This window comes from Rhamphochromis longiceps, linkage group LG17, assembly GCF_057381845.1.
Source record: "Rhamphochromis longiceps isolate RC_006_pf linkage group LG17, R_longiceps_female_GT1.1, whole genome shotgun sequence".
NCBI lineage: Eukaryota > Metazoa > Chordata > Actinopteri > Cichliformes > Cichlidae > Rhamphochromis > Rhamphochromis longiceps.
Window position 1 is genome coordinate 32,758,352 of NC_140573.1, and position 25,281 is coordinate 32,783,632.

The window sequence follows — 25,281 nt, forward strand, 5'->3', positions numbered from 1 at the left end:
GCTGTTGGCAATACGGCTGGACTCCATTGTTATTACTCCTGCTAAATGTTGGCTGCCTGTTCTGGCTTTTACTTACCGGACTACTTCTGGACCGACATGTAAAGACGGGCATGCAAACAGATGTTTTACTTTTGAGGTATTTTGCTGACATCCTTGCCCACAGTCAATGTTAATGAGCACCAGAGCCAAACAAGTAGCAGGCAGAGAGATGGAACAGAGCAAAGACAGATCATGGGCAAAGTCAAGCAGATAGACGACACCGGCCTGGGGGACACACGATAGGTTATTATCCGGAATAGTAATTACAGGTGAAATAAGACTTAGCTCTTTCAGATCCATGTGCAAACAAGAAGTGTTGTTTTTATGTTTCAGATTCTAGTCAGGATCGGGAAGTTTTCAAAGGTGCTTAGTGCAACAGGAAAATATGTTTAAGATGATCTGCACGACAGGTTGAATTTGCCTTTTGATGTAATGATGCAACCAAGAAGAAATAGCATTCTGCATTTAGATATTTAACTCTCTGGGATTTTGTTGCAAGAAACGAACATGTGTGAATATCTGATATTCTAATTAGGAAATGTAGTTTATTGAGTTTTATTCTAAAACCATTAGCTGGAGCATGGCTCAGGTAGTTGACATTTATTTGCTTTCCCAGCAGTGTAGATGCCTTTTGCGGTGTTTGAACATTAATAAATCTTCATTTTGTATTTTACCATCATGTTATCATACTTGCCAGTCAAATACTGGCTCTTCTGTGTGTTATCCGTAAGGTCTTTTCCATTCTTTGACACACTGGCCATGGCAACATTGAATGGTAATCAACTCATCACACAAAGTAAAGAAATCTGTATTTTGTGGAACACCAGCGTGAAGTTGCCCTATGCCACGGCCCCATCCGGATCACCCGCTGTAGCAGGGTGCTAGCAGCTGCTGCTAATCAGGTGCCAATCAGCCACCTGATTAGCAGCACCAGGGGTACCAGAAGCTCAAAACAAGAGTCAATAGCAGAATAAGATGTTTGGTTTGTTTGATGGAGAAGTTTTGGGAAGTTTTCCATGACCACAACCCACAAATACATTTTCCCCGTAGATATGGCACCAGTTAAGGGGAAATAAACAGGCTTTCCAATGGTATAAGACTTACTGCCAAGAAAATTGTTACAACAAATAAATAATCGACCAAAAACATTTCCTTAGTTTTCGTGATAAGTTTAGATACCAGCCTGCTTTTAAGGAATGTAAATGTCCACATTCAGGGGTTGGTTGGATGAATGGCGATGGGTTGAATCATCATATGTTAAAGTTTCATTGACTGCACTGATTTATTGATGTTTCTTCATTTTGGACTTGCTTTTTAGTTTTGCTTTCATTCCTTTAATCAAGATTTAAGCACTAAAAGCTGCATGGTTAGATTTAGCAAAAGATTGTGGGTTTATTATTATTATTATTATTGTTATTATTATTTTCAGGAGAGACCTAGCCTAGAGGGCGGTAGAAGTTACAGCACAAACAAAAATTAACTCTGCATGTTTAAAAAAAACTTATATGCTGTGTTTGAGTGCATGACAGGCGGGTCTCACTGGTGAGGAAAGCTTTTTAAAATGCCAAAACAGCAATATTTAATGGCTGTTTTTAACTGTAGGAATTTTTAAAGCCCTCAGGAACCTTACATTAGTTTTAAACAAAGCTAAGAAATTTTTTAAATTTAGCTCTTTTCAGTGCAGTCTTTTCACGAACCACAAGAAAAGCCCAAAGCAAAGTTCCTTGGCTAGATTTTGCAAAGCTAATCATCACTCATTGGTCAAACACAATCCTCGCTGCTGTTATTAGTTGGCTGGACTTCGTTCACACAGTGAGGAAGCACCGAAAGCCACAAGTATTAATATTCGGTCAATGGTTTGACGTTTCATCTAAGCAGAGAGCTACAGAGAGAGATGAAGATGGTGAACAAGAAAAGCAAACACATTTTTTCTTTTTTTACAGCAGCAGCATTGCTACGTGGGAGACAGGAGTTCTTTCTTTTTAATCTTGATGTGTTTCTTTTATGATTTAATAATTCTTTTATTTAAATTTGTCTTAAAATTGAGCCCCAAAGAAAGTCCCAGAGTCCTGAGTTTAATGGTTGCCTATTTCCTGGAGCAAAAAAAAAAATTGAAAAAAAAATTGCTGCTTAATGTCTTTACTGTAATTTTGCTAAGCTATCACAGTTCATTTGGCTGGAAAAACTTCAAAATGCTACAAGTGGCAGCTTTAATTAGATAGAACAGAGGCCATTTAGGCCAGGACAGGGTCCTGGAGAGTGTCCTCGTGTTAAAATGCTTCAGTCGAGAAGGAAGGAGCAAAAAGCGTCAGCGTGTGGTGAATGAGTGGAGATGGCAGCCAAACACTCCTGGCAGCCCTCTCCCAACAGCACTAACTCAACCTTTCAGCACAGACATACATGCACATGTGGATGTGGCACTCGCAGACAGTGCAAGTAATATGCAAGACGCCGGACCACATACATGCATACTTATTTCTTTAAATGCACACGCACAAACACGGCAGAAAGAAGTGCTAACTGCTATTTAAACAGTACGCCGGCGCTGCACAACGTTGCATTCAGCAGGAGCCAGATGGACCCAAGTTTGGTTTTGGAACTGGAAACTCGCCTCTGTCCCCACAAGTAAATTGTAAATAAATATTTTGGTGTTTCTGTTTTTTACAACTGCGTCACTGCAATTAATCTTTCACATAATAAATTATAAAATGATGACAGAGGCAGACAATTTCCTCCCTTAATGAGGCCGGCCTGTTCAAAGGCACACACACATCACTTATTATGGGGTTGGCACAAATGCGTACACACGCATATGCAAATGCAGCCAAACCAGGGACATTTATACTCGCATCTTGACTCCATATTGGGAGCCATACACACAACTTTTATGTCCAGCTATAGAGACAACACGTGTTTGCATAGTTGTAGGTGTGTGTGTGTGTGTGTGTGTGTGTGTGTGTGTGTGTGTGTGTGTGTGTGTGTGATGAACAGGGTTTTTCCGGCATAAACACCACATAAAAATATTGTTAACTTTTTCTGCAAGACATTAGTCACTACTGTATTTATGATCGCTGAAGGAAGCTGCGTTTTTGTGTGTGTGTTGTGTGTGTGTGTGGGTGACAGAGAAATGAGTCAACAGAATGACACACCATGTCCGTCTCTTCCGAAACCAAAGACAGACGTCCTCTTCTCCTGCTTCCCGTCTTTTATTAACCACACAATTTCAATTCTTGAACTCAGTGCACCTTCTTCTTTCATTCATACTTTCCTATGCTTAAAATAAAGGCTGAAATCATCCTTATTCACACACGGAAACACTCTCAGAACACTGAAGGGGTTGCTGTCCATTCCCAGCCAGACCTTGTCTCTCCTCGCCCCCTCCCACCATCCCCCCATCCACTAATCGTTTTTTAATGATGATCACGCTTCTCTCTCTTCCTCTCTCTTAACTCCAGGTTGGTATCATGTCCCATCTTTTCCTTCTTACCCCCAACAAACAACCCTCTTCTATTGTCCACTATCTTTCTGTCTTGTCTGAACTAGGGCTGTGCGATATGACCAAAATCTCATATCCCGATATAAGAATTCTATCGTCCTGATAACGATATAAATCACAAAAATGTAACATTTTCTGTAAATTCTTTGAGTTTGAGTCTAAGGTTTATTTTTTAGCACCTGGCGGCTCTTTTTTACTTCTCATCCGTAAATAATCTGCTCTTTCACGTGATTCAGATTATTTTAAAAACTCTCAACAGGATCTTGAGCTTTATTGTGAAAGGTTTATGTGGAACATAAACAAGCGGACACGCGATGGCGTTACCGTCGTTGTTGCTAACCACAACGCATAAAAACAGGCGCTTGTCCGTCAGTAGTGTGGTTATATTACATATAAGAGAAAGAGAGAACTTTAAGAAATGAATATAGCCACTACAGTGACCATCAAAACGATGAAAAAATATTGCCGTAAACAGTTTATTTTGCGACACCACGAAACAAACGATAGCGTAAAATGAAACGATAGATGTTTTTATATCGTCATCCGATATATATCGTTATATCGAACAGCCCTAGTCTGAACTGTATTTCATGTTGCTGCCTGTCAGTGTCTTCCTTCTTGTGCATTTTCCTCTGTCTGGTTGCTTCTCTTTCATCAGCTTAGCATTTGCTTATTTTGCATTTTTCCTCCCTTTCTTTTGACATCTCTCACCACAAACAATCACTTTTCTTTGCTTCCTTCTTTTTCTTCCTTCGGCTTCCTTGATTTGTCTTTGCGCCTATCTTTTCATTACCCTTTGTATTCTCCGCCTTTCCTCTAGCAATTCCTTTTACATCCTTATGTCCGTCTCCACCTCCTTCACTGTTGTCATTCCCGCTTCTCACATCTCTTTCTCTGTTATTTTGTATGCAGCTCTCTCACATTCCAATGCATGAGTTCATCACAAGCGGATTTAGGTGGTCAAAGGTAACAAACAATCATCCCATACCTTGCTCGTCTGCTTTTTACATTTGTTCATCTTTTAATTTTAATTTTTTTAATTATATTTCCTTAATTTTTTACAGTAAGTTGTAAATAATTAAAAAAAAAAAAAAAAGCCATTTAACAAAAGCTTTTATTGGATCTGTTCATTTTGATCAGTCAACAGATGCAACTTTGATGGAAAGTGAAAAAAGTAGAATTGTATTGATAAGACTTTGATTTGTTAATTGGTAGAAATGTTTTGGGGCATGCATACGGTACACTATGAATTAGTTTTCTTTTTTCAGTGGCCTTATATGGGTTTGGATATAAAGAGACATATTTCAGTCAGGGCCACTTCAGTCAAAAGAAGTTTGTCATTTCCTTCTAATGTGGGGGAATTATGTTGTACTGGCATACGTGGAAAGCCATTTAGGCATAATGCAGGGAATGGATTGGGAGGGAATCTTTAAGAGTGTCAGCTGAGCCTTCAGCTGCTGAAGGTGCGTCAGCTAATGTGCTGGGACTGCAGCTGAGCTTGACTTTGTGGCCTGCCTGAACTAACACTATGCCTTTTCTTTTTTCTCTGTTTTTCTGTTTTTTTGTCTCAGTTCCCGTCTTATTTTTCCGTTCTCATTCCATCACCAGTGTGTTCTTAATTGCAAATTAAATCTTAATGTACTTATGCAAAGCTTTTCACTACAAGTCCTTCATACTACAAACCAGAAACACTATCACAAACCTGCACATCGATGACACATACAGCCTTTAAGTCTGTATCTTTCCCAAGGACAGGAATAAAACCACAGACTTTGATTACCTTTGTTTCGATCTCCTGAGCCTGACACCGGTGTACATAAATGTATCACAATATTAATGAGAAAACAACAGAGAACAACTTTTTGAACTCTGCCTTTCTGCATCACCGTCAGTGCTCTGGAGAGAGACGAAAGGAGAGAATGAGCCAGAAATTAAGATCATAGTGGTGGTGGAGAAGATGCTGAATCCCATTATAAATATCAGTCATAACACGCATTTCTTTATGGTGACTTGTTTGCAGAAATGTTTGAGACATCTTTCTTTACAAGCTAATCTGACATTCAGAATCCATGTATGCAACCTAAACCATTCATACACATCTACAAATAAACATCTGTAGCCGAAACAGGCACGTTCATTCATCTTGTGAAAGCAACACTTTGTTTGGCTGTCTGTGTGTATGCGTGGCTCCATAGATTTAGCAAAGATATCCAAACATGTAAAGATCGGATGTGTATACATAACATGGTAATCCAAATAAAACTAAGGGGAAATAAGAAGAGAAGATCTCAATGTCTTTGTGGTTCAGGTCAGAAGAACTTCTTCCACATGGCATGTAATATTGTCTGAGCTCAGCAGTGTTTAAAGTACTACCCAGGGTGCCGTATCTGACTGTAAAGCTGTAAGTTGTGTTTTGCAAAATAAATAAATATGTTATTAAATTACAATCTCAGTATAAAGCAGGGACTGCACATTAATTTGGCTGTAAGGTCTCAGCGACAATGCTTCAAGTTCACCGTTTGTCTTTAAGCATTCAGAAAAACAGCGATGCAAGACGAATTTATGCTAATTTAAAACTTTAGAGGTGTGTAGTATATAACTAGGAAAGGAAAGAAAAAGGTTTCCAAAGAGAAAATGTGTGTGTGCTTGTGTGTGTGTAGTGGTTATGTCGTTGAGAGAAATCCACACTGACCTCACTCACATTAAACTGACAAACTGATATATGCCCAGTGAGAGAGTGGGACACAGAATATGTATCAGAGAAGAGCGGGAGAAAGAGAAACAACTGAGACAGGGGAAGGAAAACAAGGAGGAGGAAAATCAACATACAGTAGGTCATATATGCACCGTAATAGACGACACGCTCGCAGACATAAAGACTAATATGTGCAAAAAAAAAAAAAAAAAAAAAGGAAAGGCGAGGAAAAAAAAATGAGCCAAAATATTTACACTGTGTTAACTTGTATGTGTCAGGTGGAGGACCTGCTGGTTGCTATGGAGAAGGTGAAACAGGAACTGGAGGTGATGAAAGCCAAGCTGTCATCAACTCAACTCTCACTGGCTGAGAAGGAAGGTCACCTGACTTCGCTGCGGGCCGAGAGGCGGAAGCACCTGGAAGAGGTCCTGGAGATGAAGTAAGAAGAAGTCTTTCTCTCCATCTAACTGAAAAAAATTTAAGCTGTTACATTTGGTTACATTTCGTGTTTCTGTCCTTTCACGCGGCGTACGTAAACGTGCACAATGCCTCATAAAATCTATGTTCATTCAGTTTCATTCATTTACGTTTTCAGCCGTCTCATGTGGCTGCGTTATAGTTTCATCAAAACAGCAAAAAATAACAATATAATGGAAAAATAGTTAATTTCCCTCTAAAACTGTAAAAATGTGACCACAACATGAATGAATGGCGAAAATGATTGTGTGGATATTTCTCAGCTTGCACCACCTTATCACATTGTTAAAAATGTCTAAATACATTGTTGTCCCATTGAGCTTTTAAGGCATATTTTACAGTGTGCTCTCCAATCATGTCCCTGATCTTGAAAAGCGATGAAAGAGTTCGAAATATTGTCCATCCATCCATCTGCTTCCGCTTATCCTTTTCAGGAGAGAACCAATCGCACTTACATTCACTCCCACATTCACACCTATGGGCAATTTAGTGTTTCCAATTAACCTATCCCCACTAACTGCATGTCTTTGGACTGTGGGAGGAAGCCGGAGTACCTGGGGAGAACCCACGCGAACATGGGGAGAACATGGGGAGACCCCGGCCTGATGGTGGAATTGAACTCAGGACCTTCTTGCCACCGTGCTGCCCCCCATTGGGTTCATTTAAATTTATATTAATTCTTTTACATGAACATACTCTGCATGGCTTTAGTTTCTGTGCGGGTTAGTGCTCCTATCTACTTGGTGGTGTGCCGACTGCCATCCACTGTTGGCAACACACTGACCAGAACCTCATACAAACTCTGAGTATAAATCATTTACCCAGTGAAATGTAAAGTCTTAGTATGCTTTGTGGGAAGCCAGACTGGGAAACCTGCTGCTTTTAGACATATCTCAACATTTTAAAATATTTTTTGGACTACATCGTTATTTAATAAAAGCGTGGGTGATGTCTCAAATGTCCTAGAAAATATTGATTGCTGTATCATACGTCAATATCTGGTCTGAAAATACAATTCCTAGAGATGTGATTTGTGGTACATTTTGCACACAGCCGTGCTATGTTATTCTCTTTAATGCAGAGGTTAACGTAAAAAGGCTGCATTCAGTTTTAGTTTAACAGTATAAAGTTTCCAAAGTTTCTCATTTATTCTCACTGCTTAGAATTTAAATACAGAACAATCAACTCTTGATATCTCCAGGGGTCTCTTCTGCTGCTTCAGTTTCTATGACTGGTCACATTGACATGATCTTCACCCGGCACCTCATTAACTCTCTCCTCTTATTCCTCCCCCTCTTTCTCCTTTTATCTTCTCTCTCTTTCTCTCCACACTTTAAAATGATATACTTAAGTACTGTGATAATGCAATAACCATGTACCGCTATAAAGCTCTCGTAATATGATTGATTACATTAACAGACACCTACACAGTCTAACTCAAGGTACGGTTTAATAGATGGGTTTGTAGCTTAAATGCAGCAAAGAGGAGTCCCTTCTGCTATTTTATATCCTCACTGAGACCTTACAACAAGGTCCAGTTTAGTGGAACAGTGCACTGGGCTGAAAGAGATGCCAAAGAGACTGTCAGCATGCCCTGTCTATTTAAACAGATTGTGGGACAGTCAACTGTTGGATCATGGGAAATGAGGGCTTCCATTGTGATTTAGTTTTCCTGAACTCCAAGTTTGCATTTTTATTTTTGTTCTTTTTTAGGGAGACAGTGTGTGTGTGTAAGTCTGTGCATGTCCATTCACAGTCCAGGTGAGCAGAGTTACGGACCGTTTTATTGGTGTAGCAATGACTCGTGTGATTATTGCAGGCGTCAGTGAATCAGAATGTGTGGTGTTGTGTTTGCATGAAATTGCGTCTGTGTGTGCGCGCACGTGTGCAAGCGCACTCTTGATTGATTTACCGATGTCAAGCCCTGTCTAGCATTTCTTTTATACATACAATGACTTCATGATGAATATTTACGTAACAGGCACAGACGTGAATAGACACACACACACATGCTTCTTATATCCTGTACACAGAGTTACAAACAGAGAACACACAAACACATATTAACGTCATATAAACACACACATACACGCTGACCACCCCATAAGTATAGAGTACCAGGAGTTTTTCACGGTTCAGAATCGTACTTCTGGGCATGACTACACACAGCAGTAACAGCATGATGACTGACTGCTGAAAGTTAAAAAAATAAGTTTCCATTTTACTTGTTCAACGGTAAAAAACAAACAAACAAAAAGAATTTCCAAAAGTTTATTCTGTTCATCTGGACGTAGCGTTTTGTGGGAGAAATGTTTCGTCACTCATCCAAGTGACTTCTTCAGTCTCAGCTGACTGCAGGTTTCCCCAATCTCATAAACAGTACATTTCCATAATGACTGAAACCAGCCCAGTGAAGGAACAATGGGCTGGGAGGTCAATTCCTTAATCTTAATTATGCAAATTCTCATGACCATTGATCAACAACCACTGATCAATGGCCTTGAGTCCCATTCACAGAGAGTTGGGGAATGGCTGCAATCACAGCATTGTAAGATGGCGAAAGATGTACCCTTAGGCCCCCTCCTCGATTCAGAGATGGTCTTTCCCTTTTCACGTAAATGGCCTCCTTGACTCTGCGCTCAAACCAGCGTTCCTCCCTGTCCAAGATGTGTACATCCTCATCCTTGAAAGAGTGTCCACTGGCCTGTAGGTGTAAATAGACTGCAGAGCCTCGGTCTTAAAGGTGCACCCTGTTTATGTATTTTCGGTAAACCATACAGACTTGGTGTAGACTCCCCTGGGTATAGCCTGCGGTATGAGGTCCGGTCAATAGGCTTGTCTTGTTCTAACTGCTTCAGACAGTCTATCGCCCTCTTCCTGTAGCCACTTCCTGGGTCTCGTTTCAGGGGCTCATAAGTATTTTCATCACTGAGTAGTGACAAAATTTTCTCATGATAGTCTTTCTGGTTTAGCAATACTGTGCACCTCCCCTTGTCTGCCGGAAGGATGATAATGTTGTTGTCATCACTAAGTGATGTGAGTGCCTTCCTCTCCTCCATGGTGATGTTGGATGCTGGGGGCTTTGCATTGCTGAGACAGGCCGAAACTTTCGTCCGTAGTTGTTCTGCTTCCACTTCTGCAATATTGTTGTTACGAATTGCTGTTTCTGTGGCTGTGATCAGCTCCACCAAACGTCCAGATGAACAGAATCAACTTTTGGAGATTTACTTACCTGAATGACTGAGCATGCATCAAGACAACAAAAAGAATTACTGTTAATCAGAGGCTTTAAAGATAAAGATTCCTTTACTTTTGCTATAATATAGGGAAAATCCTTTCTTCCAAAATCCAATGCTCACTTTTGAAATTCACCAGGTTATTGAGACCAGGGATGTCCAACTCATTATACATCGTGAACCACATGCAACCCACTTTGATCTTAAGTGAGCCGGACCAAAGAAACTCGCCTTTCCATCACTATAAGGACGTTTAACTGCGCATTAATTACCTTTTGTGAAAAAACTGAAATTTCTATTGTAGAAAAACAGGAACTTTTCTGTCATGTTTTTTTTTTATTATTCGATTTTTATTAGTAGAAAAAGTTGGCACACATGTACCAGAAAAACATCACAGCTGAGGAGGGGGAACTTCAATACAAATTGCCAGCCAGATTTTAAAAGAAAGAGCTGGCAAGATCATAAGTAATGGCACCGTCACATTTCCCCTTTAACGTAAGTCTGACATATAACCTATGGATATATTTGTATTAAATACTGTCCAGTGTATCAGTATAGGAATTTTTTGCTGCAGCAGCCACAAGAATCCATTATCGGTCAGACTCTAATTAACAATCTCAAGCAGCCAGTTTAGTCTGTGCATCATTTAACATCCCTCTCCTACCAGCTGAATGTATGTGTGAATGCGTGTATAAATATAGCATGATTCCCATGATTAAGCTCCTGTCGCCATTTTGTTCCAGCTTGCAACCTGAACTGTGAGGTGACTGCGTGTTTCCATACACAGATCAAACCTACTCTACATTAAACCAAATATTTACTCTGCTGATAACCTCTGCTGTTTCTGGAGCAGATAAATAAAGTTCAGTGTGACGAATCAGTGAATTATACATTCATTATGTGTCTGCAAATAATGACTCCCCCCCCCCCCCCCCCCTTTTTTTTTTTTTCTCTCTTGCCCTTGGCCTCAATCTTTAACACATATTCTAACTCAGCAGTGTGTTTTACTATTAATGTTTCTTTGTGTTGTTTCCACACATAAGAAACGTCAAGACAAATTTATAATTATCATCAAACTCTTCTTTTTGGTGTAGAATTTTCCTAACAATGAAACATTATGTTTGTATAACATACTGATAGATCAAGTCCTACTTTAATTAATAAAACGTCAGACAGACGTCTTTACGTTTGTCTAACTAACTGTTTATCTCCTTCAAAAATACTGATTATAGTTGGCACAGTAGTATGCACTGGGCTGTAGTTTGTTTGTCTTTTGGCTGAGTCTACTGTTTTCAGTTGGTATCTGTTTTGGAGCAACCTTATCAAATCTCTAAAAACCCTCCATGAATTGCCTTCAGGGGCTTATGTAATTTATTTGAGTATCCAACAACGCTGGATTTTAGAGCTCTTATATTTTTCATGCCGTTGCAGGTCTCTCCACACATTTGGGATAATGCATATCTGTGTCTGTTCCTCCTTAGTGAAAAATTTAGACATTTCAGGTAGCTGGTACTTGCCTCTCAGTGAGTTATGCTCTGTCTTTCCCTCATTTCTATTCATATTTTTCACAAGACATTAGAGTACGGTCAGCAAACACGTCATTTGTTTCTAGCTTTCTCCCACACGTGAAACATGAGATGTTTAAGGTGGCGGCGTCCCTTTTGTTCATATATCTCAATGTATTGCACATGAAGCTGTCTCTGCGCACACAGGCCGCTCTAACTCTTGGGGGTTTGATGTCTGATTTGCTGCCCAGTTTTACATCGGTGTAAGGTTTAATGTTGCTGTAAGACATGATATATGATACAGCATGTTTCAGTGGTTTCTTGGGCAAACACACACAAACACTCACTCCCATGCGGCAACATATACCAAATACAGCTGAGCGAATGTACATACTGACGTTCTGTCTCGCTCTCTCACCTTCTCTTGTTTCCTCCCTCCACACACACACACACCGATGTGAAGTTGTGAGGCTTTAAGTCTATCTTTGTGCTGTAGTTCTCAGCAGCTGGTACTATATGTCTTTACAGACTTTAATGCACACACACACAAGTACAAATACACAAAAAGAGCCACGCACATCTGCCCTGCAGGGTTCCAACACGTGACTTATTTTCTTCGGGGTTTATGCACATGCTCATTTTCTTCCAGTCTCCTTTGGGTTGATGTGCATGCGCGCTGTCATGTGTTTCTATAGTTTGGCATATGCAGGTGTGTTTGTGCGACTGTGTGTCGCAGCCAGCTGCAGGAATGTGCTGACAGTGTGTGCGTAACAGCAGGGTGTCAGGTCTGAAATCTCAATCTAAATGAATTAAAACCTATTTTGCTTTCTGCTGTTCAGCTTAACTGACATTTAACACACATCCCTCGCTCTGTCTTTCCCTCATTTCTATTCATCAGTTTCATACAAAGTCAAACACACACATCCGTGTCCATCTTTTATGGTTGCTGTATGTGTTGGGACAGTTTCTAGCTCCCAGTAAGCTAGAAACCCAGTACATGTGATGTGTTTGGTAATGTTTCAGTTGATGCAGCTGTTTTCGTTGTCCAAGACGAAGAGACAGTAAATCCAGCAGAACCATAACTTTAACATCTCCATCAGGACTCGATGGATGGAAGTCATCTCAAAAAGAGGTTCTTTTCCTTAAAAGGCTTTACAGTATGGACAGCAACGCCCTTTATGCCTTTATTTTTCACAGGAAAAAGTCTGCCAAGAAAACCTTTAATGCGAGGCTGTAATTTTACGATTTTTACTGTGATGACGAGTTGCTACATATTTCACCCCTTAACTCATTCAGCATGATAAGACCAGATTCTGTCAACACAGAAACACCCAGATTACAGTTAAACATGCCAAAGCAGTTGAACTTCTCATTCATCCATGCATTTTCTTGACTGCTTATCCAATGGGAGTTGCGGTGGAGATGAAGCCTCTCTTTGTTGACACTGAGCAAGAAGCAGAATACAATGTGGACAGGTCGCAAGGGCTACCACAAAAAGATAGACAACCACATACTAACAACTGTGGTCAATTTAGAAGCAACAGTTTACCCAAGGCCCAGAGGAAGCCTACGCAGGCACAAGAAAAGCATGTAAACTCGTGCAGGTTTCAGTCATCCAGGTCATGGTAGTCCTGAGTGCTGAGAAAATAAAGCAGCTCGGCTTCTTTAAGTCCCCGAAGGTGTATTAGCCACATCCAAGAGGCTTTTTTGATGATGGAGATTGGATCATCTCTGATGGAGAATCACTGGGACTTCACCTCTTGTGGTTGTCCCCCTGGAGGTGGTCCTGAGCGTCAATGACCCACTATTAATCATATAATGAACAAAAATGTGGGTCATTACCATCACTGGGGCCAAGGTGTGATACCTCTAAGCCCCACACCACCATCATGTGAGTTCTCGTCACCATCAGTTGTTTTAGAGCTCAAGAAGCCTCTTGGATGAGACGCGAAACATCTTTACAAACCTCCAGTTGCTGTCTTTTGAAGGACTCGACAAAAAAATGGAAGCTGCTACAGCAAAGACTCGGCCAACCAACAGGCTCAGCCACAGAACCTTGTTGCTGTCATGTGACAGCGATAACCACCATGTTGTGCTGGAAATCTGACACGGTTTGTGTCAAATCCACTTTTTATCAGATTAAATATTCTCAAATTTAAAGATTTGGTTGACCTCAGAACTGCACAAACAATGTACAAAGCAGCAAATAAATCTTCACATCACAACATTCAGAACTTGTTCCAAAAAAGACCAAATACTCATGACCTGAGAGGAATCCTTATGTTCAGCAAGCCTCTAGTAAGGACAAATGTAAATATGACAGCATTACAGTCAGAGGAGTTAGTGTGTGGAACACCTGTACAGATGAAATCAAGAAAAGTACATCAATACAAAAATTCACACAATTGTTCAAAAAGAATAAATTGCATGAATATAGGAAATCTTCCTCTCAGTGACTGAGTTGTCTCATTGTGTCCTCATTTTTTATAGATCAAGGGCAGAGTAACCCAAGCTTAAGTGTTCATTAAGGTGTTTGTCACACAAATATAAAATAAGCTCAGAGATTAAGCGGGTGTTAAACACAGCGTGATTAGTTTATGTAAAAATGTAGTTTGTTGTTGTTCTGGTTTACGTGCTGAAAATGGTTTTATTTGTGTATGTTCAACGTGTTAGACTTGTACATAGTTAAACATATATTGATCAAATAATGTTGAATCCTGGATATGGATTTGTAAGCAATGAAATTTGAAATAAGGGGGTAGAAACAGGAAAACTTCATCCTACTCCTTTTCGAGCACACACATTCTGTAGACATAGATATATACACGAAAACTTAATGATTTTTAAGTTGTTTTTTTCTCTTGTTATTTCAATTATATTTGCATGTTCAAAATAAAATTCTGTCTGTCTGTCTGTCTGTCTGTCTGTCTGTCTGTCGTAGTGACCACATTTTCATATGACATTTCCATTCCAACAGAACTGGGTTTGTTGAGGTGTAAACTCTGGTTTCTTAATTCTGAGATTTTGGGTTCTAATTATGTTGCTCTCATAAAGGGCTAGAACACGATACATCATGGTATAATGATTAAAGCGTACACATGTCTCCATGATTGTTTTCTCCTCCTAGACGACTGGTATCTATAAATATCATTTCTTTTCTTGAAATCAAAAGCCTTGGTTTTTTATTTAAATTATTTTATAATGTGTCAAATGTTAATTTACCTAATTAAAAAGTGATAAGAGGAGAGGAGATGTGCAGGAGAGAACGAGGGGCTCACAGAGGAAGCAGCGGAAAAGACAGTAAAGAGGTCAGGGCAGGAAGTATAAGTCGCTTTAGGGGGGAAGGAGTAAGAGGATAAATTAAATGAAAGAAAGAAAAGCAGAAAATGTCTTTTTGGCAGAGAGAAAAGGAGAAAGACAGCTGTCCTACAACAACTTACAACATATCCAACAAAACTGCATGATATCCCAAAGAAATGATATTCCCTTCATCTCTGTCTGCCTTCCATCTTCCGTTCATCCATCAATCTTTGAGATGACACTTTATGGTTAATGTCCCCTCCTTTTACTTTCATGCCCTACCTTTATGCACAACTTTATGTCAACTAATTTATTGATCATATTTTTACCAGACAAGAAAAATTCACTTAACATTTTATGAACCTCAGAAATCATCTGTTGCACCAAATGTTGTAAACAGGTCATCAGAAAAAAAAACACTGAAGAAACTCAAAGAAGAGAAGAAATCAGGGCGACGATGCACGACGTCAAGGTTTTCAGCAACAGGCAAACAAAGTCACTGGCAGCACTGGCAGTTATTTCCTTTCTGCAGAGAAAGACGCAGAACATTTTAGTTATTTAATCTGTGTGTGGGATGCTGCCTCGGGTTGAGAAAGTAGTGATAATCTCGTATTAGGAGGTGATTCACTGAGAATTTTTTTCCTTCAAATTCCCAGCAACACCAAACTCCATCTGGATATGATAGACCTGGATCTCCTGTGCGCACAACAGACTGGACAGATTTTAACCCACTAAGATGAAGCTTTTTAGTAGATTGAGAGTCCGTTTGAGGAAAAAAAATATCACATTTGTCTTTTTCACTTGTGCACACAAAGACTAGATTTTGAGCCTCGTGTACAATTAGGCCATAAAGAAAGTCTGCAGACACACGAAGCGGCTTCGCTGTCTTCAGTCTCCTGCAGTGAGAACCTTGGCCGATGCCTCAAGGTGAATGCTATAAATTCAATTTATTTCTCCTTAGCTGCTCTGTTCTCTGTTTTATCTCCCTACCAGACTCCTTCTCCTTCCCCCTGCGCCCTTTCCGCCATCCCTCCCTTCATTCCTGTCGTCCCTCCTTTACTTCATCTTTCAACCTGAAATAACTTCTCTCAGTCCATTCCATCCTCCTTTTTTGTCTCCTCCCTTGCATCCTCCCTTCCACTTTTCTTCATCTCTTTCCATTCATCTCTCCATTGCCATCCCTTCTTTTAAGCCTACACCTGTCTGGCAAAGTCATTATTGCCTGATTTCTGTTTGGCAAGCTGTATATCTCCCACCGTCCGTGTCTTCACCGTTGTCACTACATACTGAAACTAATCGATGACGTGTCGGGCTCTCTTTTTGCGCTTTTGCGTGTGTGTGTAGTCGAAGATCTCATTTTCGAAGGCTCTGTCAATGGAATGACATCTCTGCTTTTTACAGCTGTCACTAACAATATGGCTGCATGTGTAAGACACACACACACACACACACACACACACACACACACACACACACACACACACACACACACACACACACACACACACACACACACACAGTCGTTTACAAAAAAAAAGAAACAGACAGCAAGACTGCTGAGAAGCTTTCCCTCCCAGAGGAATGCTTGGAGATGTATACAAACACATACACACAGACGCATAAAAATACATCCTCCCACATGAATGCATGTACACATGATGCTCGTGGCAGCACACCAAGCACAGAGATGCGCTTTGATCCCCTCAGACAGCAATGAGATTAATCCACAGTGTGCCAAAGCAAGTCTGTGTTTGTGTGTGTGTGTGTGTGTGTAACAGACATGTTCAGAGCTTAGTATGACAAAAAGGGGCACGCAGTTTTGACACTTAGTCTTACAAGCTCAAATCAGGGCGCCACGCTTTATGTCTCGCTCTCTTCTCTCCACTTTTTTGTGCGCTCTGTATTTCCCTTTTGTCTTTCGCTCTGGCTCTCTGCCTCTGTTCTGATGCTTTTTTACTTTTTGTAGGAATCTGAAACATTTGAATCGGTAAACTAGAGACAATAAAAGACACGCTTCACTCAGAAGTTGTGTTCTTTTGTTTTTGTTTTTATTTGATTTTCTAAAAACAAAAGAATCCTTGTAAACCAGTGAATGTTTACTTTCATGTCGCTGGCATCATGTACGCTTTGTTACTACATTTTTTCGGACATGTAGCCCAATTCTTTGAATTAAACTCAGTTGGGGGGGGGGGGGGGGGGGGTTATATTTATAACAGGGAGATTACAGCTAAAAGAAACAAGTGGAGAGGAAAAACAGATAAAGGAAAAAAGGATGCGGCAAAACCTAAAGTTGCCTCTTTTCCTCAGGCTGATTACAGGTTGCGTGTGCCAGGCCATCAAACAGATCATTAAACAGCAATTAGAGGGAGGGAGTGATGAAGAGAGAAAACGTATCGAAAAACAGAAAACAAAACGTGGATTCTTTCAAAGCCTCTGATTGTATGTTGGAAGTGCCAGACGATTTCATTTCTATTCTGGGAATAATAAAAGTGCAGTATAAGACCGGCAGAGGAGAACCGAACAAACCAGTGACAAACCAGTCAGCTTCAGATGAAGCTAAAAATTGACCAAAATAGTTTGATGATTCAACTTTGTAATCAGGGTTAAACTATAGGTATAATGAATATTTGTAATGTAATGATAACATTTTCTTTTCAGACTTTTCCCTCCTTTTTGGCAAAGCTGGCTCGCAGTAAAGTGATTGTTAACTGAAATAAAATGATGGAAATGGGAACAATGGGTTATATTTCAAAGTGAAATAGCTTTAATCATTGTTTGAGTTTTGCCTTTTCTTAGTTTTGTGAGCAAGATTCACATTGAAAGATGATTAAAAAAAATTTTAAATTTGATTCTAATGTAAAGAAATAGCAGCTGTGTTTAGTGTTGCGCCGCATAAATCTAAAAATAGCGTTTTTGCTTCTGTAGAAAGTAAAGTTCAGTCACAAATATGAAGTATTAGCCTCTACATGTTATATATACTGTTGTCAAACTAAATAGACACATTAATTCACTGTAGTTCACTGTAATGAGCACAGTTTTTTGTCTACTAAACCAAAACATCAGCAATGTTGTAGCTGAGAAACAAAGTGATGCATTCTTGTCACTGGCTGGCTTTTTTTGCACAAATTAATGAGAATTGAAATCCACTGAGAAATCATGGAGGCTCTTAAACAGTCATAACCAGGAAAACAGTCAGTCTCCTTTCACTAACCAATGCTCTAAAACAGGGGTCTGAAAATCGAATGAGCTGTGGGCCACTGCTGGCGCTGTCATCTCATTGGAGGGCCACTTTAGTGTTCAAGTAGTACAAAAAACAAACAAACAAGAAAACACCCACAAATATTTCTGAAAATGTAGTAGGTAGTAGTAGTTTTTGTATAATAAGAAAAAGCTGCAAATGTATAATTATAATTTTATATAGTGCTATCATTTTTTCGTATTTAACAAATTAAAGAATGCAGACATAAGTGTGCACATTTTTCACTGCTAGTTAAAATAGTTTTCTTTACAAAGAATTCTCACTGCATTAATTATCTTATGGCCCTGAGTGAGCTGTTTAGGAAAAGGGACTTCACTAAAACAGGGATGACAGTGTAGTAACCATCATGTGATGTTGATTAGGCAGCATGGATGCTATCTTTAGAAAATGAAGATCAATATCAAAATCAATAAAATTGCCCATAATCGTGCTGATGAATGAAGATAGGCACCATGAAATGAAGGGCAAAGGTTTGATGCAAAACAAAAAAAGAACAGCCATGTGTGTGTTTTTGTGCACGGTGCGCCACAAGAGAGTTTAATGTGCCACACGGCCGGCGTTCAAGCTCTACAGCCAGTGATGGAGTTTAACTGAATGCTTGTTACGCTCTAATTACAACATGGGTTGTCTGCTGAAGGGCAGGCTCCCTCTGTGTGCAGCAGGTGTCAGCTCAGTCGTCACTTGTCTGTAAATATCTATGAATGTCGGCGTGATTTGAAGATCAGGGTATTTTGGTTTTTAAGGTGTTATTAGAAGATGAGTATTCTAAGTGTGGTCTATTGGCCAATGACCACCTCTGATAGCACATTATGTTGCCCATAAAGTACTGTAATATATTTAGCCCAAGCATAGTTGATGTAGTGAAATGGCAAAGAAAAAGTACACAGACAATTACATCAAGGGTCAGGAAATGTATCAGTCTTCTCACTAACGATTCAAAATCTTCAAACCAGTCCAAAGAGGACAATTAGCAACATTAACCACCCGCCTCTGAACAATAAAGTGTTCGACATGCACATTTTTCCTGTAAAGCCCTCCATCACAAGCTAGCTTCCAGAAGTGGTAGTCATTCATCAAACCTTCGAGAGCCATGGATTAGAAGATGTGAAAGTTGCATCCAACCTCCGTCTACTTCCCCTTAATCCACTGACACGCAGTAGCGTTGTATGACGGCGATAAAGATCAGCCGAAAGATTTCAGTTACTCTTACGTAGTCATAAGATAAATTGCACTTCAGTGATCATGTGGGACTCACAGGTGTCCATTACTTTCACTGGTTAATATGGCAGGAGTGAGTTTGTGCTGACAGATTGTAAGCAGATGTCTTGGTCTCAGTAACTAAGCATAGAAATGGATTTACTGTAAAGAACCACAGTGAGCACAAAGCTGCAGCTTTGTCACACTTCTTTGTGTGTTTCTGTGTGTGTGTGTGTGTGCGTGTGTGTGTGTGTGTGTGTGTGTGTGTGTGTGTGTGTGTGTGTGTGTGTGTGTGTGCGTGTGTGTGTGTGTGTGTGTGTGGTCTCATGGGAAGAGCAAACTCCCGCACACCATAGATAATGCATTTTTACACTTTTCTTATTAGTCACAGTGTGTGTTTTTAAGTGTGTGTGTGCGAGCGTCTGAGCGACAGACAAAGAGAAAGAGAGGTGAGGGAGCAGGAGAAGTTTTTTTAGAGGGAAAAAAGGGAGCGAGAAAAAGGGGGGAATATGTCAAGAACAGATCCTCATTCTGTCATGCAGTAGTCCCACCTGCCCTTCTCTCCGTCTTGCTCTCTCTTCCCCTCTTACTTCCTTTGTCTCTCTACCTCCCTTTCCTGTGTCTGCTTCCCTGCCTCTCCTTCTTCACGTCTCTTTGATTTGTTTTCCCTCCAAATCCTCCAGTTATTTTATTCCCTTCCCTGTCAATGCTGTGTATGTGTGTGTGTGTGTGTGTGTGAGTGTGTTTGCCATCTTGCTGTCTTTTTTTTTAAGCCTCTCTGATGTACAACAGCTCCTTGAGGGGAGCTTTTCTCTCCCTCTCAAACACTCAAGCACACACACACACAGATATCCTATGCACCAGCTTTAACCTATTTCCCTAACACTTGCCTCAGATGGTCTCTCATCCCGTCTTCTCTCTCCATGCTAAATTATTCATGTCCAGCATCTCTGACCCACTTCCATTATAGTTTAAGACACAGACTCTGCTCTCAAAAAGTTCTTGCCCAAAAAATCCTGCTGTTCTCACTGTGTTGTTATACATTGGGCTACTTTAATCTAGGCAGCGTCAGTCAAACATAAAACAAAGTCTCTACCAAATCAGGCTCTGGCTGCTGTGCTGACGGCAAGCGGATCATTTTTTCACTCATTATTATTTTTCTCAGTTTTTATAGGCTTGATAAAAACGTATGTTTTCCAGATCAGTAAACAGGATTTGGATTTTGGCATTGAATTAAAGCTTCGAGGCCATTCTCAGCTGTAATTCCCGATAATCATTTTATCATTCTTCTGCCTTTTCAGCATAGCGTTATCCCTTTGATGTGTTTATTGCAGCCCTAGAGAACTGTTTCAAAGTTTTGATCGCACATTACCACGTCGGTAGGTGTCGATAATTTTCCCTAATAACCTCAGTTGTATAATGTGGTGAAGTGAAACTTTGTGTTGGCCCTTCTGCAGGAGAGCGCTACAGTAAATAGTTTACTATAAACCAGAGATTTATTGGCTTAACTTTGATGGTCCACACATGGCAGGCCAGTAGTAACAAATGTTTCATAAAACCTGCTCCGATGTGTGCGTTCGTTGCACTGTGTTTTCTCTTGTAGGGTTATAAAGCAGAGTGTTTGTGTTTGGGAGTTTGTGTAGTGTACTGCAGTGCAGTCTAAGAGCAGAGGGCAAAGTGGAGCAAAGGCTTGCGTTACAGGAACTATTAACTCCATGTCAGATATAAATCTGGCTGTATATATTTAGTGTGTGTGTGTGTGTGTGTGTGTGTGTGTGTGTGTGTGTGTGTGTGTGTGTGTGTGTGTGTGTGTGTGTGTGTGTGTGTGTGTGTGTGTGTGTGTGTAAGAGAGAGAAGCAGAGAAAGTGAGGGAGCTGGCCTTGAAGCAGATGAGTTGTCTACTTGCTGGTTGTCCGCCGCAGGACAGAAGTTGTCAGCTGGGAGAGAAATACTACCCACTCAGGAGACCCAGAAACTGTGTGTGTGTGTGTGTGTGTGTGTGTGTGTGTGTGTGTGTGTGTGAGAGAGACAGAGAGAGAGAGAGAAAGAGGAGAAATCTATTAATTTTACATCCTCACGGACAATTAGATTATGCACAGTCATGAGCAGCAGAACCAACCAAAGAGATGTGCTTATGCATGCGAGGATTGTCGGAAACAGAGCTAAAAGCGTATCAGCAAAGGTTTAAAAAACAAAAACGAGGAAGTCTTTTTTTTCCTTTCTCTATCGCAGATTTCTCCAATCAACATCTTAGCACTACCTCTGTTTCTGTGTGTCTGTTTGCACAATATGTGTGAGTTCACGTGTTGTTAGCCACAACTGACAGACAGCTTTATTCTTCTCATTTCTACTTTGCACTCTCCTCTTTGTAAAAAATTATCTTTTAGCTGACATTAAACAAAAATATCACAGCCAATCTTTTGCCCCTTCGCTGCTTCCCTGTTTCTTCCTCATGCACAAACAGCCCATTCTCACTCCCGAGGCGTAACATGCCGACGTTTTGTCACGTCCCGCGGTGTTCCTGAGGAACGCGAAAGGAGACCTTCGGCGTTGTATTCCAGCCCTAAACCTAACCTTATCCCTAGGCCTAACCATAACCTTTTTCCTGACCTTAACCAGGACTGTAATGATGTTAAATAGCGTGTTTCTAAGCGATTTGAAGAAAAAGAGCGAACATGTGTAGATTGAGTCCATACGGTTCTCATATTTCCTCATTTTTCCGAGGTCGTCATTTAGGAACGTGGTGGGTAGCCGAAAACGTAATATGTTGACGATTTGTCACCTAGCGTAAAATTTTACGCTTTGGGAGTGAGAACGTGTTGGCACAAAAGAGAAAAAGCAGGAAACTGGATTTTTTATCATTAGTTAATGGTATGCCTGTTCACACAATTTCCAAATTTCATGTGTCAATTTTTCTCTAAAGTCACCTTCAAGCTAAGTTGGTAAGGTCTGAAATTTTTTTAACCCTGGAGAACCAATGGGGTCGGCTCTGACCCCATTGGTTCTCCATGGTTAATTTATGTTCTTCAGTGTGATGTGTCTAAGTGTGATCTAAGCCTATCCAATTAGTACCTTATACGTGTCTGTTAAAAACAAAATATCCATAGCACTTGATTGTCTTAATTCCTTATCCAATACAGGATCACAGGGAAGCTGGAGCCTACCCCAGTAGGATATAGCCTGTTCACGTCAGCAGTCTATTACAGGGCTAAAACAGAGAGACAGGCTACCATTCACATCTACAGCAAGTTTATAATCACCAGTCAACCTAACATGTGTGTTGTTGGACTGCTGGAGTACCCAGGGACAACATACAAAACTACACACAGAAAGGCGCCCTAGTCTTTTTCAGTAGCCACTGTCACCTCATAGCAAGATGGTCCTGGGTTCAAACTACCTACAAGCAGGACCTTGCTGTGAAACTACACTGTTCACCACTGCAGTGCCCTCTTTTTACAGCAGGGCTCAAAATGAGCACATTTACACATTTTATGCCCTGACACATAGACCACAATAAGGAAAATTTGAGAAAAAGAACACCTGATAAAGGTTTGATCATATATTTCTTTTTCCCCAGACAAATTTGTATCGAAGCTGAAGTAAGAAGTTGAAGTTTTATAGCAATGCTGTCGACTTTAGTTTGCCAGCTTTTGCTCTAGTTTATCTGGAGCATCTAAATTGGTTCCTTTGGCCTGATCGACTCATCTTATTGGTTGGTTAGATAAAAAACCAAAAAAAGCTCCGTTCTATGCAATGCAGTTGGATATATTTTAAGGCATCTCTTCAGCCTATAAAACAGAAACCAGCTCACAAATTTGTAATTCTCTAACTTCTTTCATCTTCTGGTGAAGCAGCTCAGAAGTGGCATGGGCAGATCTACAGGGTTAATGGAGAGCAGACACAGTCCTTTAACTGCTACATAAATTCTATAAATAATAAGAATTATCTCAGTTTGTGGAGATTGGAATGAGTTTGATTTTCTTTGTTTCGCTGTTTTCAAAACTTTCCTGTCTGCTTTTGTTTAAAGAGAACCAAAGCACTGATGGTTAACGTGATTATAGAGTGTAATTAACATATTTTTCCGAATCCCCAGTCGCCAGCTAAGTGAATTTGCTGTTTTTGCTTACCTCGAAACTCACTTATTTGTCAACACTGGTCAAGTAGGGGTCGAGCTGGTTTTGCGGGGAGTACTATGCACCATTGGGAGAAAAAACTAAAAACTATATCAAAGTTTAAGTGCGATTAAAAAGTCTTAACAATTCATGAATATTGTTGTTTTTTTTTAAAGAAAACGTCCCATCACAGTGCTTGACACGCACCGCGTAATACAGGGGTTAACTCGGGCGTCCCGCAAGCAGCCTCGAGGGTAACCAGAGCAGACAGTGTCACAGAAAACAATGGAGAGCTTTTTTGTTCAGTCGGAAACAGAGAACAGAGAACGGGGATTATTTCTAAAATAGCTCTGTGTTTGTCTTTGAAAGAGACTGGCCAGTATCACACTGCACTGAATCTACTTTACAGACACAGGGGCACACACACATACACACACTTCAGTCATATAGACACTAATGCAAGGAATAAGGCTTTGAATACACACAGAGAGCCTGTGAGCATGCACATACACCCTTACACAAAATACCAATGCAGTAGTATAGGCACAAACACACATATACACATGGCAGATTGCATTAAAGGGCAACAGCATGAAGAGATAATGCAGCGTACATGGGAAGCTGCTTTAGTGTGTGTGTAGAAAAATGCGAGCGATCTAAGACCAGGCATTAGGGTTTGTGATAAAGTGAGGGGCCTTAAGTGGTTTTAGAAAGGAGAGAGCCCCTGTGTGTGTTTGTGTGTGTGTTGGGGCTGGGGTCAGGTGCCTGGTGCATTTGTGTATATCTGCTTACTGTCTGCCTTGTCGCCACAGCGATGACATCATGGCACACGACCGCCAAATGACGGAAAGAATTCCTCCAGTCTTCTTTACAGACAGAGAGATAGCACGAGTGGTGAAGGATGAGGGAAAGGAAATGATGGAAACGAGAGCTGCAGTGTGGGTGGGGAGTACTGATAGAGAATAAGTGAGAGAAATTTTAGATGGAAACTTGTTAATAACTTGTAAAAAGCTTAAATGAAAACATATGGACTGTTTGTAGGACTGGAATCTTTAGTCAGCATTTCCTGGCCAATGAATTACACCGATAGTTGACAATTCCCAACAGTTTACATCCCTTTATGATAAGAAGGCTGTCCAATATAGCGAGGTGGTGGATAAGGGTGGTGGTCATTGTCACAAGCAACCTCAATCTGGTTGCAAAGCCTGCATGCCATCACGCAGCTGCAGTTGTTGGAGTAATAAATATATTTTCCTACTCCAGCCTGTCTTGCATATATCATGTATTTAATTTTTTCCCATTGTTATATGTCTCTAACTTTAACCATGATTTATTTTCCATGACCATAAATTTACACATAAAATTATATTGAAGTGACCACTGGCAAATGTTTTTTGAGAAGACAGTAAATCAGTTCCTGGACTAGACCGAAGCTCTTTGGCACTGAAAGCTACTGTCGGGATTTACAGAGTGAAAAGGTAGTGATGGAAAGGTGTGGACAGAAGTTATTTTTGTGGCTTGTGTTTGTGAGAGTTTCAGGCTAAATCTGGGGAGAGGGGATTTAGGTGAATTATACGTCATCATCTGCAGTAAGAAATATTGATAAAGTGTGTAAGTGTATGTGTGTGTGTATACAATTCCTGATGGTGTAAAAGAAAAAACAATAAGAAAACATAGAAGTAGAGCAAATGTAGGCTACCAGTCAGATTCAGGTTTATGGTATTCTATAAATGTGACATCTACTTTGTGCATCTCCTTACTGTTCATGCTGTCTTATAAATTTCGTCAATGGAATACACGTTCCCCTGTAGACTCCATTTACCTTGCCCTCACTGACCTCAGTGAATTTCAGATATTCCTTCTGTGAGCAGAATGGACATTGCAATTATGAGGTTTTTTTGTTTTTTTTTAGCAGCAGTTGCTATTTACTTCCTCCACTGACACCTGCAATTTCTACCACAGAAA

The 25,281-nt window shown here is 40.3% G+C and overlaps 1 protein-coding gene across 5 annotated transcripts in view; it reads left to right on the top strand.

The window, feature by feature from the left end:
* LOC146650000 (ELKS/Rab6-interacting/CAST family member 1-like) overlaps positions 1 to 25,281 on the top strand; it is a 148,622-nt gene that overhangs the window by 74,203 nt on the left and 49,138 nt on the right. For all 5 annotated transcript variants that reach the window (XM_085387895.1, XM_085387896.1, XM_085387897.1 and 2 more), the window contains one exon: positions 6,509 to 6,669. In XM_085387895.1, coding sequence (XP_085244021.1) covers positions 6,509 to 6,669 — 161 coding nt within the window. The remainder of the gene's footprint in view (positions 1 to 6,508; positions 6,670 to 25,281) is intronic.